General features: G+C 32.2%; 1 protein-coding gene and 1 pseudogene across 2 annotated transcripts in view; one reads left to right on the top strand and one right to left on the bottom strand.

Annotated features, from left to right (window-relative positions):
• Man1a2 (mannosidase alpha class 1A member 2) overlaps nt 1–18,530 on the top strand; it is a 152,445-nt gene that overhangs the window by 40,383 nt on the left and 93,532 nt on the right. For both annotated transcript variants that reach the window (XM_027940237.2, XM_071618229.1), the window contains exons 4-5: nt 7,052–7,170; nt 14,130–14,210. In XM_027940237.2, coding sequence (XP_027796038.1) covers nt 7,052–7,170; nt 14,130–14,210 — 200 coding nt within the window. The remainder of the gene's footprint in view (nt 1–7,051; nt 7,171–14,129; nt 14,211–18,530) is intronic.
• Nucleotides 2,694–3,493, bottom strand: LOC114096692 (dnaJ homolog subfamily B member 6-like; annotated as a pseudogene).

An 18,530-nucleotide genomic window follows, 5' to 3' on the forward strand; every position in this document is an offset into this window, starting at 1 on the left:
GATAGTCTTTCCCACAAATGGTGCTGGATCAACTTGAGGTGTACTTGGAAAAGTAATGAAATTTGACTCTTTCTTAAACATTGTAGAAAACATATGAGAAAACCTTTGTGACCTTTAAGTAAGTAACTTTTTTTTTCTTTTTAGAATATAGAATACATTAACTATAAAATTGGAGAGGTATTGGGAACTGAATTAGAACAAATTATATTCCATGCTTTTATAGTTATGTCAAAATGAATCCTATTGTTATGTATACTTAAAACAACAAGTAAAAACATAAAATTCATACCACAAAATAATATCTTCACATATCCATTAAAATGTCTGAAATTTGAAAGACCCAACAGTACCAAATATTGACAAGGATGGTGGAACAACTGGAACTGTCATATTGCTGCTAGGGGTATAAAATTGTGCACTCTGGAAAGCAGTTTGTTAGTTTCTTATAAAGTTAGACTTACCATATTGCCCAACAATTTGACTCCTCACTGTTTTCATCATACAATGAAATCAGATAGTTACTTTATTTTCTTTTTTTTAAAAATTTTAATCTTATTCTATAAACATTTTATGAAAATAAAATATACAGACCAAAAGCACACAAACCACAAATGTGTACAAGCTAATTTAACAAACAGGAAGAGTCAGCAATTTACACTGCTATAGAAGTAGATCACTATCAGTATCTAAAAGCCTACATCCCAGTCACCATTTCCTAAAAAATGGTTATGATTATTCTGACATCTCATTCCATGTATTTTGCCACTTAGTGACATTTCCTTAATAGAATCATGTTGTGCCAATATTGATCTGCACTTTAATTATTCTGCTGAAAAATTGTATTTTTGAAATTTATCTATTTTTATGAGTAGTAACTTTTTTCATTATATTTGCATTTCAAAACATTAGCTGTTATTAGTAATGCTGCTATGAACATACTTGTACATGTTTATTTTTTTCCATTTTTTAAAATTTTTATTATTAGTTGTTCAAAACATTACATAGCTCTTGACATATCATATTTCATACATTTGATTCAAGTGGGTTATGAACTCCCATTTTTACCCCGTATACAGATTGCAGAATCACATCGGTTACACATCCATGTTTTTCCATACTGCCATACTAGTGTCTGTTGTATTCTGTTGCCTTTCCTATCCTCTACTATCCCCCCTCCCCTCCCCTCCCATCTTCTCTCTCTACCCCATCTACTGTACTTCATTTCTCTCCCTTGTTTTTTTTTTTTCCCTTTCCCCTCACTTCCTCTTATATGTAATTTTGTATAACAATGAGGGTCTCCTTCCATTTCCATGTAATTTCCCTTCTCTCTCCCTTTCCTTCCCACCTCTCATCCCTGTTTAATGTTAATCTTCTTCTCATGCTCTTCCTCCCTGCTGTGTTCTTAGTTGTTCTCCTTATATCAAAGAAGACATTTGGCATTTGTTTTTTAGGGATTGGCTAGCTTCACTTAGCATAATCTGCTCTAATTATTTTCCTTAGTAAATTATATTTTTTCATTAATTTGTATACAAAATTTATACATTAGATTTTAAGTCCTTTTTTCCCTATGTTTAATAAAGGTTTATGCAGAATAAGAGGTAGTCAGCCTTAAAATTAAAGTAGAAATTTATTCTATGAAACTTCTGGAATGTGGTACTTTTTAGTGGTTAGCTCTTTGAAAACTTTTCATTTTCTTCTGCTTCCTTTTCTGTTAAGAATTTCTGTTTTTTTTTCCTTTGATAAGTCAAAATAATGCAATATTTTCATAGAAAGATCCCAATTCCATTTGTTTATTTTCCAAATTTGTTAAAACATGAATAAAATGAGCTACTTATAATTATCTTTATTTTTTCTGTATTTATTTGTTGTTGCATTTTTACTCCTTTTGTTTTGTATTTTGTTACTTGCTTTTGAAAAATTAGGTTAGAGGTAGATTTACCATGTGATTCTTTTCAAGGAACCATCTTTAATATATTATTCTGATAGTTTTCTTCATTCTAATTCATTAATTTCTGCCTTTAGCTTTTTCTAATTCTGCTTTGTTTCTCGGATTTATTGTTCTTTCTTACTTGCATGATAAGTTCAATTATTTTCATTTGTTCCTTTATTTTATTATTATTATTTTTTACTCAGGAAAAAAATGTACCATTCACATTTCTTTTTTTTTTAAAGCAAATGACAAAGACCCAGCTTACTAGCTTTTAAAAACTAAGCTAAAAACAATTGTCAAAACTTATACTAAGTTGCCAGCATTCATGCACAACGAGAAAGCCTTCTTAAATTTTTATTCAACTAGAAATGCATTACCATTAATATATTAATATCTTTAATTATAAACTACTGAAAAAAAATCCAGTATACAATCTTGTCCTAGCAGTACTCAAAAGTCAAGACTCACCTTGGATTACATTTATTAAAAAAGAAAAGTGCATATAGATACTATAACAGTTTTAAAAACACACACAAAAAATGGTCCTATCGTGTGGTCCCAACAATAAACTCAAAAGTCTGTGACAAATATGGGCTCAGATGAGCTGTGTATAAATATATTAGATTAGATACAATTATACTGAAAGTTGAGTTTGCTTGAAATCTTAAAAAAAAAGTTCCTGTTAATGTTAAAATGGTGCATGTTATAGTTCAACATTTGTGTAAAATGTGGGCATTGAATTACTTATTATCCAAGTGTAGCACTATTTTTTTTTACCATTTATTGTTAAGGACTGTAACTGACAGTCTTCTTCAGTCTTCTACTCTTTATTGACCATTCTCAACATTTTGTAGTGATTTTTATGCCATTTACTATTTTAATAGAAGTTGATATAGATTTGAAGTTGCCCATCCCACTGCTGCCAAATAATGTTGCAAAGAATGAAGGGGTTGCCCTGTGAACTAGTGACCCAGATGAAGTAAATCTTATATCAAATGAAGAAAATAATCCAGCTCTGAATAATAGAAATCCACTGAAAGCGGAGAAAAATGAGCATGCATCTCAGTTTCTGCTTCCTTGGGGACCCCCGCTTTGGTTCCCAAAGAAGTCTTTAAATCTGTGTTCAAAGAAGTTGAACAAAAATGAGTTTATTACACCAGAAAATTCTCTGAGGACATCATCCGGATTGTGGAATGTGAAACCAAACTAAAACAGAGTATCAAAATGACTTACACCTCCTCCTCCACCATTTAATCCTTCTTAGCTACACTTGTCATAGATGTCCTGTTTTTTAGCATCTGATAATACCTTGTATGCCACAGCTACTTGATTGAATTTTCTCTGTTGCCTTTTTTTCCCCATTTTTTATTGGTGCATTATAGTTGTGCATATGATGGGATTTGTTGTCACATATTCATACATGGACACAATATACCAATATAATTTGGCCAGCACCATTCCCACGCCTTTATTTTCAGAATTTTTATCTGGATGCAACTGTAGTGCCAGTTTCTGATATGTCTTTTTGATATCTTTGGATGAGGCATTGTCTCTGCACTCCATGTTTTAACGTAGTAACCCACCATGTTTTAACAGATTGTTGGAAAAAGTCCCAGGCCACATTGTCCAGTTTAGGACTGGGTAGGGCTGCTGGCTGAGCTTTTCATGGTCTTCAAGGCTGTGCTGGTTTGGTGGCAGCAAAAGTTCTTTTCTTATTTTTTTCCTTTTAAGTGGCACAAAAATTTCAAGTTGTGCCTTTTTCTTTCTAGTTAATTTCCCTAATAATTTTGTATGAATGTTTTATATATTGTGCAATGAATATTTTGCTGCTTTTTTGACTCTGCAATTTTAAGCCTTTTCTTTCTTTCTTTCTTTTTAACCAGTTGAAATCTTCAGTGTTTTAGGTAAAAAATCATAATGCTCATCAGTAATTTCAAGTTAGCTCTTCTCTTCCATGAACTTTTAGCTTGTGACACAAACCTGTCCCTATGGAGATAACCAGATCAATATGGAATAGTGGGATAGAGCTTTTTATTCCTCAAATACTTTAGGAAATGTGCATTATGGGACTAAATTTATAATTAGATAACAGAGAAGCATAATTACCTACAAAAATTGAATGAACAAAATAGTAATTTTAAGGATTTCAAATAGGTTTGATAAATATTTTTGGTTGTATACTAAAATAAAAATACATATTCAAGCAATTGTACAGGAGATAGGGATATGTAGATGATTAAAAATCTTGATAAAATTTTTATCTTGTACAAAGCTGAGCAGCAAGAAAAGTGAAAGGAAATTTCACATGTAACTCAGAAATTACATTCAAGATCAATGTGAAGAGAACTAAATAGGGAAAAAAACACCAAAGAATTTTTCAGAGTGTGTTGGGAGTAGTTGTCTTTTTAGTGAGAAGACATACTTATTGATAAGTGGAAAAAATTATTAGGAACATAGGAGCAAGAAAATGACATGTAAGTTAAGGACAGCTGTCAAAAGAATTAATCTATTAAACCATCAGAAGAAAATAGTTTTTACTCAGTAGAAACTGGGTAAGAGAAATAGAAGATCAAAAGAAAAGTAAGAACGGTAAATGAAAATATGAGCCAAGTAATGTTGAATGCTGGTTCACCAAGAACACCTCTTGATAAGACTAAGTTGGTTAATGTGACAAAATTGTTGATGGTTACTGTAGTTTGGAGATGACTGGGCCTTAGTACTTAGTAGCCTTTCAGAAAGGGAAGGACAGAGATGAGATATTTATTGAGTGTGTTGGAGTAGTTGTCTTTTTAGTGAGAAGACATACTTAAAGGGATTTTCAATGAGGCAGGGCTTCTTGGTTATGGTCAAGTAAGGATCATGTTATAATAGTTTAGGAATATAAAGGAGAATTTGAGGGCAAAGGGTTCTGAGTTTTGGGATGTAAATCATCATTTGATATTTTCTGTTGAAGACTTAATAGGTTTTTCAGTAATTTTCTGGAATGAACCATAAATCATTTTTTTTCGTGGCGTTAATCTTTCTGGATAAGAGTATCCCATGGAACAATAATCTTATGTTGTTGAATAGTAAAGCCATGTTAATGTAGGCAATGAACTGTGCGAATGATTTCCATTCTTTGAGGACAGAGAAAATTGCATTTGTGGGCTTGGAGAGCACGCCTTCACTCTCTTTTATTTATGGTTTTATTACACTACTAGATTTGTTTTGCTAGCATTTTATTTAGGATTTTTGCAATTATATTCATTAATAAGAGAGACCTGTTTTGTTCTCCTATGTTTTTTTTTTAATTTTTTATTGTTGGTTGTTCAAAACATTACAAATTTCTTGACATATCATATTCCACACTTTGATTCAAGTGGGTTATGAACTCCCACCTTCACCCCATACACAGATTGCAGAATCACATCAGTTACACATCCATTGATTTACATATTGCCATACTAGTGTCTGTTGTGCTCCACTGCCTTTCCCATCCTCCACCATCCCCCCTCCCCTCCCCTCCCCTCCTCTCTCTCTACCCCCTCCACTGTATAACCCTTTACTCAAACTAAAAAGTTTTTTCTCAGCAAAAGAAACAATAAGAGAGGTAAATAGGGAGCCTACACCCTGGGAACAAATCTTTACTCCTCACACTTCAGATAGAGCCCTAATATCCAGAGTATACAAAGAACTCAAAAAATTAGACAATAAGAGAACAAACAACCCAATCAACAAATGGGCCAAGGACCTGAACAGACACTTCTCAGAGGAGGACATACAGTCAATCAACAAGTACATGAAAAAATGCTCACCATCTCTAGCAGTCAGAGAAATGCAAATCAAAACCACCCTAAGATACCATCTCACTCCAGTAAGATTGGCAGCCATTAGGAAGTCAAACAACAACAAGTGCTGGCGAGGATGTGGGGAAAAGGGTACACTTGTACATTGCTGGTGGGACTGCAAATTGGTGCAGCCAATTTGGAAAGCAGTATGGAGATTTCTTGGAAAGCTGGGAATGGAACCACCATTTGACCCAGCTATTCCCCTTCTTGGTCTATTCCCTAAAGACCTAAAAAGAGCATGCTACAGGGACACTGCTACATCGATGTTCATAGCAGCACAATTCACAATAACAAGACTGTGGAACCAACCTAGATGCCCTTCAATAGACGAATGGATAAAAAAAAATGTGGCATTTATACACAATGGAGTATTACTCTGCATTAAAAAATGACAAAATCATAGAATTTGCAGGGAAATGGATGGCATTAGAGCAGATTATGCTAAGTGAAGCTAGCCAATCCCTAAAAAACAAATGCCAAATGTCTTCTTTGATATAAGGAGAGTAACTAAGAACAGAGTAGGGACGAAGAGCATGAGAAGAAGATTAACATTTAACAGGGATGAGAGGTGGGAGGGAAAGGGAGAGAGAAGGGAAATTGCTTGGAAATGGAAGGAGACTCTCCTATGTTTTTAAAATCTAGTTTTAGTGTTAGGCTGGCTTTGTTGAATTAATTCATCTCTCCTTCCCTCTCTCTCTGAAACATTTTTTTTTTTTTTTTTGTTCAGGATTTTCTCTTTGTTATGGACAGGTTTTATTTTTAAATTTTCTCTAGCTCATATTTCGTTATTTTTTTTAGTATGATTTAACTGGCTTTTGATTACCAAGGGTTGTTATATTTCTATTCCACTATGGTTATCTAGCCTTGTTACACATTTTATTATTGTTTTAAATATGTTTTGCATTTTCTGACGATTTGAACCAGATGTGCATGGTTGTGTTATGACTTAGCTCTCATCTTGAACAACACTTGCCTTTTAAAATTAATCCTCCTTTTTCTTTTCTTCTTTTTCCTATCTCAGTTAAGTAGATAGGTATCTTATATTCTGACCAGACAAAAATTAAGGAGAATTATATTTTCAGTTTCCCTTTATTTTTCTATTAGTTATCAACGTGCCATCTTCAGTAAAATATTGTAAACTATATTATCTATTCTAAGCGAATGGTGAACAGTCTTGGGTATTCTGTTTTGGTCCTTATAGTCTTTAATTTACTTTTAATATATACATGTAAAATAAAATAGACCTAATATGAAGGGGATCTTTTAATGAATTATTTCCCCTCCCCCAATATAGGAAGTTCACAGATGGGTGCTACTATAGTAGATGCTTTGGATACCCTTTATATCATGGGACTTCATGATGAATTTCTAGATGGACAAAGATGGATTGAAGACAACCTTGATTTCAGTGTGGTGAGTATACAATTGATAATTAATCTCCTAGGTTGACTAGGAAAAGGCATATTTTTCTTTGCTATAGAACATAGCAGAATATTTGTATTTTTCCAAAATTCATATATTGAAACCTAATCATTAATGATGGAGCCCTTGGGAGGTGATTGAGACATCAGGATAAAGCCCTCCTGAATGAAATTAGTGCCCTTATAAAATAAGCCCCTGGAGAGCTGCCTTGCCCCTTGGACACAGTTAGAAGGTACCATCTATGAATCAGAAAGTGGGCACTCACCAGACACTGAATCTCTGACATCTATATCTTGGACTTCCAGAACTGTGAATTTCTGTTGTTTATTAGCTACTCAGTTTATAGTGTTTTGTTATAGTGGTGCCAGTGGTCTGTGAGGCTAAGCATGATAGTAGCAGTTTAAAGAAATGTTAATACTAAGTCCTCTTTCTTCTTTGGGGATCATCAGCTGTTACTTATTTTTTGCATAAAATACACACCTTTTGGTAGCATCTTTTTTTTTTTTTTACTTTTCTTGCCCTTATCATTTGAGGTATTGTGTAAGTGTGTTAGAGCAATAATTGGAGTGGGGAAAACAATGAATTAGATACATCAGGAAATTAAAAAGTGCTTTGTAAATAATAAGTGGGTTTTGGGTTTCTTTTTTCTTTAGAAAATATTTAATGATTTGGTACAACTCTAAGTTGTTATAATCAGGCTTACATGCATCCTTCCAATACTTTGCCTAGCACAATTAATTCTAGCTATGTGGCTCAGGAATTTTATTTATTCTTTTTAAACTTATGATAAAATAGTTATCTTATTGTAATATTATGAGGATTATTTGACATAATCTGATACATTTTGGATGCTTAGTGAAAAATCATTATTTTCATAAGACCAGTACCTAAAAGGCATGTGGGCTGTTTTGTCATATTCGCTGTTATATTCCATGATATTTCCATGTGTTTGCTGTGTTCCTTTTGACTCTAGTGTCCTTCACTTCTTCTCTTATGTTTTTCTCTGTGACACTCATTGATAGTTAAATTGTGATTTAAATCAATATTTATTTCCTTTCTAATGATTTTCCTTGTGCTAACCAGAAAAAACTGTTTATCTTCTATTATGTTATTCTAACATTAAAAATGCTGGATCTATTTATTGACATATCTTAATTAGAATAATTTTATTATCTGTTAGGTTTAGGTTTGGCTATGGGTGGCAGAAAAACCTAAAATAAAATAACTAAAACAAGATGTTTATTTCTATTTCATGCAAGTCAGATACTGAGATGAAAAGTTCAGGGCTGCTTTGGATAGCTCCTTGGATCATCAAGATCTTAGGATCCTTTGTCTCAATTGCTCTATTAAATTCAGTATATATATAGCTTTGACCTCATTGGTATGAGATGGCTTCATAAGATCCAGGATCTTATCTACCTTCCAGATGGCATAAAGAAAGAAAAGCGAGGATAGATATGTAACTAATCTTTCAGAATACTTCTTGGGAGTTGGTTACTCTATTTTTGTGTCCATGCTGTTGGGTAGATTTTACTCATATGGTTCCATCTAACTACACAAAAGTTGAGAAATGTCGTGTTTTTTTTTCCCCCTTTGTAGCTAGGCAGATTTTTTTTTTTTTGTATATCTAGTATATAAAATTCCTACTATAAGGCCATAAGGATATATAGGAGATACGTGTGTGTATACATGCATATATGTGTGTGTGTATGTGTGTGTGTGTTTATTTTGTTTTGTTTTGTACCAGAGATTGAACCCAGTGCAATCAATCACTAATCTATATCCCCAGTCCTATTTTGTATTTTGTTTAAAAACAGTGTATCACTGAGTTGCTTAGCGCCTTGCTGTTGCGGAGGCTGGCTTTGAACTCATGATCCTCCTAGAGCTGCTGGGATTATAGGTGTGTGCCACCATGCCTGGCCAGCATATATTTTTTATTCCAAACCTTTTAAAGTTTTGCTTTTGTGTTTTATCTTTAATCCATATGGATTTTTTTTTGTATGTAGTACAAATAGGCAACTATCAAGTGATATTAGCACCATTCATTTATACATAAATAACACCCTACTATTTATGTATGCCATTATTAGTCATATGTTGGTCATATTAATTTGTTCTTTTCCATTGTCTGTTTTACTTATCCCTTCTTCAATACTAAACTATCATAATATTTTTATAAGAAGTTAATATCTGTATCTGAATCATAATATCTAATCTTGGTCTGTGAGGAAATTATTTTAGTTCTCATTTTTTTCTTTTAAGTTCTGGAAACGTCTCTTGAAATTTTGATGAGGATTGCATTTAATTTATAGTTTAATTTGAAGAGAATTGACATCTGTGTAATGTCAAATACTCCTGTTCATTTACATGGCAGCTTTATTATGTCTGATAATTTCCTTGAAAGATCATTGTACCAGTCAGGCTCGAAAAGGAAGCAGAACTATACCATTTTTTTTTTTTTTCAAATAGAGAATTTTTTTGTTTAGAATTGCTAGCCAAGTAATGGGGAACTAAAAAGGGAAAAAGTATTATGGTGTCTCCAGAAGTAGTAATTACAGGAAGCAGCTAACACATGTGGCTCTCTGAGAACTGTGGGAAGAGTTTGGAATCATTAAAATTTAGTAGCTTGAAACCTGAGGAGCCAGTACCCAGAGCTGCTCAGATGTGGCTGGTCTTTAGGAACTCTTAAAAGACTCTCTTGATGGTGAAACTCTGGCCTCTGAGGAGGATACCCTGTAAGTGCTTGGTATGTTTTACCAAGTGAGGGGTGGCCAAATGCCTGTAATCTTAGTAGCTCGGGATCAGGAGCCTGAGGCAGGAGGATTGGAGTTCAAAGCCAGACTCAGCAAGTTAGGGAGGCCCTAAGTAACTCAGTAAGACCCTGTCTCTAAATGAAATATAAAAAAAAGCACTGGGGATGTGGCTCAGTGGTTAAGTGCCTCTGGGTTCAATCACTGGTACCAAAAAAGAAAAAAAAAAAAAAGAAAGAAAGAAAAGAAAAATAGGCACAGTGAGATTGGTTTGGGGATGTGTGTATATGACAGGATAATGCCTTGGAACCAACTGCCACTACTAGGGTGAAGAATCATGGCTTGTGTGATGCTGTTAGAAACTAGAAGTAAACAGGAAGGAGTAAGTCCCTTCTTCTTCCTCTAGTCTTGTATTTTGTTTTTATAATTGCCTAATGGTAGAGCCTAAACAGGAACCAGCTGGTGAAAGAGAAATCTATTTTCATTTCCTTTATATCAAAGTTAAAGAAGAATGAATTTGAACCTGAGAGAAAATAGTTGATGGTATAGTTGTTTTCTGTCCCTTTATTTTTAACCTATATCCTTATGTTTTAGCTAATTTGCACAGTGTGTATTTGAATTTTGTTATCTTTATGCAGTCTTTTATTTTAACAATTAAATTTGAAATATTTACATTTATTATGATAAAATATAATTAGGGTTGGGTTTTCCATCTTTGTTTTGCTACTTACATTACAGTATTATACTTTTCATTTAATTTTATTTTCTGTTGTCTTTTCATAATTTGAATTAAATTGCTTTTTTTAAAAAATTATTTTTTAGGTTTAGGTGGATACAATATTTTTATTTTATTTTTATGTGATGCTGAGGATTGAATTCAGTGCTTCATGCATGCTAGGTGAGCAATATACCACTGAGCCACAATCCCAGCCCTAAATTACTTTTTTGTCCCTTTTCCTCAACTAGATTGACATTAGACTTTCCACTTCCATCCATTTTGGGGTTACCCTTTAAATTTTACTACTTATCAAAGGTTGAAATTAATCAATTTTTTAATCCTTCTGTAGGACATAAGAATCTTCGAATGCAGCTCAACTCCTTCTTATGTGTAATTGTTTATTTGGTCCCAATTTATATTTCAAACTGCAGATTAAGTAATGATAAAATAGGTAATTTATCATTAATGCCTCTTCTACAACAGACAGTGTTCTGAATTCTGTGGATATGTAATTAACAGAAACAGAATCTTGCCAGTTCCAGTGGCACATCGCTGTAATCCCAGCAGCTCCGGAGGCTGAGGCAGGAAATTCACAAGTTCAAAGCCAGCCTCAGCATCTTAACGAGGCCCTATGCAACTTAGCAAGACTCTGTCTTTAAATAAATATAGAAAAGGGCTGAGGATGTGGCTCAGTGGTTAAGTGCCCCTGGGCTCAGTCTTTGGTACCCCCAAAAACTAATAAACAAAAAAACCCAAAATGGAATCATCTCTTTCTTGGTTTTACATTCTGGTGTTGGGAGAAAAGCAGTAAATAGTTATTTAAATTATGTATGGTTATGTCAGAAAGTAGAAAGTGCTGTGAAGAATGATAAACAAGAGTAGATAGAATTAGAGTAAGTAGTGGTGGGGCATTGCTATTTGACCTGGGGTGGCTATTGAAGAGCTGTTTGATAAGATGGTATTTCTGAAATGAGACCCAAGGGAAGTCCTGTGCATGTGGGTAAAAGGACCTCTGTTAATAGATATAGCTGAGGATAGAATGAGAGCTCAGTTATTTTCTCAGTCTTTTAGAGTGGGATGGTTCCATTGTCATCAACTTCTGTACTATTGTAAAGTATGCTCATCAGTCTAAATTTTAACAGTAATCTTTCTTTTCCTCCCATGTTTCTGTATTTTCTTTTACGTTTTGTGTGTGTGTGTGTGTGTGTGTGTGTGTGAGTGTGTGTTATACTGTGAATTGAACCCAGGGGTACGCTTCTACTGACCTACTTTCCAACCGTTTTTATTTTTAAAAATTTTGAGATAGGGTCTTGCTAGTCGCCCAGGTGGCCTCCAACTTGTGACCCTCCTGCCTTAGGCTCCTGAATAGATAAGATTAGAGGCATGTGCCACTGGGCCTGGCTTCATTGTGTTGTTCTATAATTATATTACCATGTGTCTATGTTATTATTTTTTAAAGGAGTCACAGTGTTTCATAAAGCTGAGGATTTATGTTTTTATCAATGTTAAAAGATTTTCAGTTATTACTCCTTTCAATAATGTCTCTCTCACATTTCTCCCTTCTTTCCTTCCAGAACTTCTTTTATCTTCTGTCTAGAGAAGGTCAAGATAGGAATTTTATAAGTGGTTATAAATAATTAGATGATAATAAATGTTAATTGGGGAACTAATGCAGAGTAAAGGATATTAGTGATGGATGATTACAACATTTTATATTGGGTGGTCAGCAAAAGTTTCTGATGTAACATTTGTTGACATCTGTAGAAAGTGATAGAGTGAGTGATTTATCTAGATGAAGGGAAAGCACCCAGACAAGAAGGTAACAAATGTAGAAAACTCAAGATTGGCAGTTCTGAGAATACCAGGTAGGCCTATATAGTGAAACTGAATCAAAGGAGTTATGCTAGGAGAGATGTCAGAAAAGTTGTGGGGATGAGCATATTGATATTTATTTACTCTAAGTGTAACCAGAAGCCATTGTGTAGTGACCTAACTCTAAGATTTAAAATGCCCACTCTAGCTATATGGTACTGAGTGGAGTGTAGGAAGTAGGACATGGATGAAAGCAAGGAAAATGATTTGAGGGTTCTTGTTGCAGTTCCAGTGAGTGTTGGAGGCTCTTCCTCCCTGTATTTAGTAATGTCTGCTGTATGCCCTGCAGTATGCTAAATTTTGGGAGTACATGAATTAACATTAGTCCTTTGCAGTCTTGTTAGGAAAAAATTACATTGTATTATCATAGTTCTATATTGGAAAACTATATTTATGTTAGCAAGCAGTGTGTTCTGCCTGTGAATGTCAGAAAAACTTCAGAGTAATCCATTTTTCCCTTTAATTTTTTATTTTATTTACTTATTTAAATTTTTAAAAATATTTATGTGTGTGTGTGTGTGAGTGTTGTTTTAGTTGTAGTTGGACACAATACCTTTGTTTTATTTGTTTATGAGGTGCTGAGGATCGAACCCAGGGCTTTGCACACACTAGGCAAGTGCTCTACCACTGAGCCACGACCCCAGCCCTTTAATTTTTTAAATTAATTATCCATGTTATTATTTTTATATGAGTCACATATACTCTGGATTCTTTGGTTATACTCTTTGCCAGTTTTACTTTTCTTTCCAGGTGTTAGAATTTTTCTAGCAGCATAGCCATACTTATAGACTCTGTCTATCTAGTCCATTACATATGTATATGTAATTAATATTGTTATATTTGTGCCAAATATCCTTCAGTTTGTTTGCTTTTTAATTTTAAGATTTTTATTCTTATAATTTGTTGTGTTAGGGATATTTCATGTCTATTATAAATTTGTTATGAAAACTACTGATTTTATACTTGCATAGTACCTGATTTCATAAGGAGATTTATGAATTATAGTATTCAATTCTTTCTTCAATTTCTTTGTTTTTTGATATTTATAAATAATTTGTTTTTCATTTTGATATATATTGCAATGTGAATATATACATGAATTTCTTACCTGTTACACCAAGTTTTCTCAGCATTATTATTTTGGTAATCCACAATTTCATCATTTTTTGGTGCCTCGTTTAACATTTCATTAAGTTACTATATATACATTAGGAAAATAATTAAAATTCATGAGAAGAGATAGAAATAAAAATTGTGGTGTAGTGATTAGAACAGAAATAAAGGGATTAGTAAGGAGAATGATGTTCAATACTCCAAGATCTAGTATTCAAGAGAGACTTGAAAGAGGAAGGGACAATAGTCAACAGAATTGAATATCTTGGTAATTTTACAGTAAGGTACATGGAAATGGTCCATTGGTTTCAGCAATTAGAAGTTATGTAATAGAGGAGTTTAAAAAAGATTAACAAATGGAAGATGAGATTGCAGTTTCAGAGAAGTAAAGATAGAGAAAGTGAAAACACATTCTTATAGACTGTTAGAAACACATGAATGTTTTGAAAGCTGTAAAGCAATATGTATATGTGACTATTTTCAATATGTTTTCACAGAATTCAGAAGTATCTGTGTTTGAAGTTAACATTCGATTTATTGGAGGCCTGCTTGCAGCATATTACCTTTCAGGAGAAGAGGTGAGTAAAGTTAAGTAATAAATACATTGTTTTGTGGGGAGGGGTTATGAATGGAATTTAATCAAATGAAAGACTTCCCTAGCAGCATGTTGTTTTTTAAAAAACTTGAATATTATTGAACTCATCTAAAGGTTTGCCAAAAGAACTAGATGCTTCAGGTGGAAATGTTCCTTAGAATGATAATTTTTCTGTTTTTGAGAATCTCAGTAAAATATAATTTTATCACAGATTCTAGCTTTATTTAGATCAAGTGTCCTTTACAAAAGTCATCTTTCTCTAGGATTTTGCCATTATAATTAATTGCATGGTTCAACAATTGGGAAAAGAAACCAAGAACAAAATTAAGGAATAAATCAGGAAGAATTTAATACAGATGCTCCTAATACCAAATATTAATTATTAAAACTTATTGTTTGGAAATTAAATGCAAATTTATTCATAAGATATTTTTAAATTTAAGAAAATTCATCTTTGGTTACGTATGTATATTGTAAAGACATATTTCTATTTATGTTGTCTTTGGGGTTGCTTGTTAATTTTTGCTGTGAACTTTAGTTATTTTTAGAATTTTTTTCCTCCGGTGTGGCTTCTAGATTTTGATTCTTAAAAAACTTTCCCTGTATCTTGAGTTATAAAATAAAATTTCCCATTTTGACTTTATATGCTTATATTTAAATATTTGTCTCTGTGTGCTTGTGAGTGAGCTATTCATGTACTGCTGTTTTTTAAGAAGAAATGTGTTTGAAGATGCTGGTATTTAGTATTTAATATATAAATCATTTAGTATGTAATTTTACTGTAAAATTTTATTATGCAACTTGGATATACCTCCAATTTACATTTCCTTAGAACACTTCAGTTCAGATTTAATAGAATAGAAAAAAGTGACTTGTACTTGGTCCAAGAAGTTTTCAAAGTGTGTATTAGAATCACATAGGGTGGTTTTTATGAATGAAGGTCCAAGCTCTGTCCACAGGACTGATGTAGTGGTTTTAGTATAGAGAACACAATTACGTTTTTTTGGGTAAGTATTCTTTGATAAATGTGATTTTGCAAATGGTGGTTCTGTATTTTGTGAACCTCTGATCTAGCTTATGAATAAAATCATTGTAAATTAATTAACTAGGATTTCGAAATCAGTTTTATCAAGGTACATTCACATACAGTTAAAGTTACCTATTTTAGAATATAATCTGTGAGCTTCGACAGTGTATATGGTTGTAACCACCAACAAAAATAAGATACAGAATTTGATCTTAGAAAATTTCCCTATACCATTTTATAGTAACTTTACCATTTACTGTCAGCCTCTTTTATAAGATTTTTTTACTATTTCCATATGGTGTTCATTATTATGGCTTTATGGAAAATCTTGAAATCAGGGTGTATGTGTTCTTTTAACTATTGTTTTGTCTATTTTAGTTACTTTAGCTTTTTATATAAACTTTAGAATCAGCTTGCTGTTAAAGATCCTCCTATTGTTTTTATAGGAATTATAACTTTAGAGACAATAAACATCTTAACAACATTGAGTGTTCTAATCCATGAATATGGTATATCTTTTCGTTTGGTTATTTAAAAATTTTTCTCCATTGGTGTTTCTAATTTTTAGCATATAAATGGACCTTGCACATATTTTGATATTTAACTGAATGTTTCTAATAATAGTGTATATTTTCAGTTTCCATTTGTTTATTATAAATGTATATAAATCCTATTTATTTTAAACATCTTTTAATAAAGACTTAAATTATTAACTGTTTCAGGACATCTTAGTTCTCTTTAGATAACTTTCTGATGCTATATCATTGTTGAAAAATTGTGGTAGATGTGTATTAAACAAGATTTGCCCTTTTTAAGTGTACAGTTGCACTTAAAAAAAATTCAGATTGTTGTTTAATATATAATGAGTTTTACATTGACCTTGTACCCTGAGATTTTTCTAACTTCATTAATTTTAATAGCTTTTACATAGATTTTAATGGATTCTTAGGAATTTTCATTGTAAATAATTAAATCATTACTAAAGAGGTGAGTTTATTTTTCCACAGAGAAGAATTTTCTTTGCTTTGCTTTAGTGCATTACCTAGGACTTCCATTACAAAGTTGAATAGGAGTTGTGAGAGTGAGCATCCTTGCCTGGTTCCGGAATCAGGGGAAAAGCATTTAGTCTTTCACTATTAAGCATAATGTTTGCTATAAGTATTTTGTAGATACCCTTTATCATCTTCTGGAAGTTTCATTATATTCTTAATTTACTGATAATTCTTATCATGAATGGATGTTGGATGTTATAAAAAATGGCTATAATAAAATAATTATATAATAGTTCTTTTTCCAGTCTATTGATATGGTGAATTATATTGGTTACTTTTTAAATATCAAACCAGTCTTGCATTGTTTTGCTAAAAAAAACCCTACTTGGTTATGGTATATTATTTTTATATATCACTGGATTTGGTTTAATACTACATTGTTTAGAATTTTTTGCATCTGTGTTCATGTGGATATCTGTAATCTTTTAATACCTTTGTGTGTGTGTTTGCAGTAGATATGTGGAAGCTAATAAACAATAAGGGGAAAGGGGAAGAATGGAGTTAAGTAGATTAGACAAAGGGGAATGAAGAGAAGGATGGGATAGAAAAAGGAAAGACAGTGGAATGAATCTGACATTATTTTCTTATGTAAAATATGAATACACCACAGTGAATCTCACATTGTATACATCCACAAAAATGGGGTCCTATAGAATAAGACATATTTCATGTTTATATAATTATATCAAAATGGATTCTATTATCATGTATAACTAAAAAGAATCAATTTAAACAATAAGAAATAAAGAAAAAGAATGTAAAAGTAACAAACTTCCTGTGGTGGGGGAAGAGTAACACTGCCCTTAAAATGAATTGCCAAGTGTTTGCTCTTTTATCTCTAGAAGTTTGTATATAATTGGCATTATGTTTTTCCTTAAATGTTTGAGTTGTGTGATACAACTTCCCAGTGAGGCAACTTGGGAGTTGTTTTTCTAAACTACCAGGAATTGAACCTTATGTACATACATAATTGAGTACATTGTTGTTATTATTTTTAAGTATTATCTGTAGAGCAAGAAAAATAAAAGTTTTTAATTTTACTGATTTATTTTCTGATTCTCTCCTTTATGTAGATCCAAATTTCTGACCTATATAATCTTATTTCTGAAGATTATTTTAACATTTATACCAAAGCAGCCTTCTGGCAACGTATTATCTTTCTTTTCTTTACTAGAGAAAGTGCTAAAGTAAATAAAACAGAAAAATAATTTGAATATGACATTTTTCTGATATTTAATGGGCAATAAATTCCTTTATTTCAGTATGAACCAGAAAATTACTTGTGATTTATAATCTAACAAAGTGCTTTCTTGTAGTAAGGAAATATGTAACTATAAATAAAAACATGTTACATGCACTCTGTTCTCTGGTATAAGGAACCAAGTGAGAGTTACATGCCATTCTAACAAAGTGTTCCTCTCTCCTATTGATTTATTAATATTATAGATGTGAAGTTTTATCATTTTATTTTCTCAAAAAGCACTAGTTATATTAAATATTCACAGGTTAAAAACCTTGATGATTTAGTATTTTACTTGATGCCAGCTTCAAATTTATGGCATTTCTTTAACAGGATTGTCTCTGTTCATGTTTTATAATAGTTATCAAAATGGTGTTCCTTCCTACGATAACATGATTTATGTGGATAACAGTACCAGAAATCTGTCAGTTAAAATATAGAAGTTGTTATGTGGAGTTTAATATATAATCACAGATAATAAAAACAAAAGAAACAACAGCAGTAAAATTTTTCTTTACCAAAATGCAAATGTACTATGTTGCTTGTAGGTAAGATCATTCAGGGATATTATCCCTGAACTATGTAAGTTTTTAACTTAAAGTCCTCTTAGTGAAGTTATGAATAAAGAAAACAATTTTAGACTGCTAATTTTTTCAGTCTTAATACCAGAAATTATTGCCCTTTTTGGCATTAATTCTCAGTTTAATTTTGGAAAGCCTGATTTCACTCCAGAAATTAATATTCCCATTGAAAATTTGACCTCTTAATTTTTTTTGCAGGTGTTCTGGTAGTTAGGCAAAACATTTCACTAAGTTCTGGTGACTTAGAAAATATTTTAAAATTTATTCTCTTAACATTTTTTCTTAAATGTGTGAGGTCCTACTACTTTTGTACATATTTATGTTTAAAGTCAAAATGTCTTCCCCAAGTCATAGTTGATGGTTTTGGTTATTATTACTGATGTGATGAATTTATCGCTACCAT

Source organism: Marmota flaviventris, chromosome 10, assembly GCF_047511675.1.
Source record: "Marmota flaviventris isolate mMarFla1 chromosome 10, mMarFla1.hap1, whole genome shotgun sequence".
Lineage (NCBI taxonomy): Eukaryota > Metazoa > Chordata > Mammalia > Rodentia > Sciuridae > Marmota > Marmota flaviventris.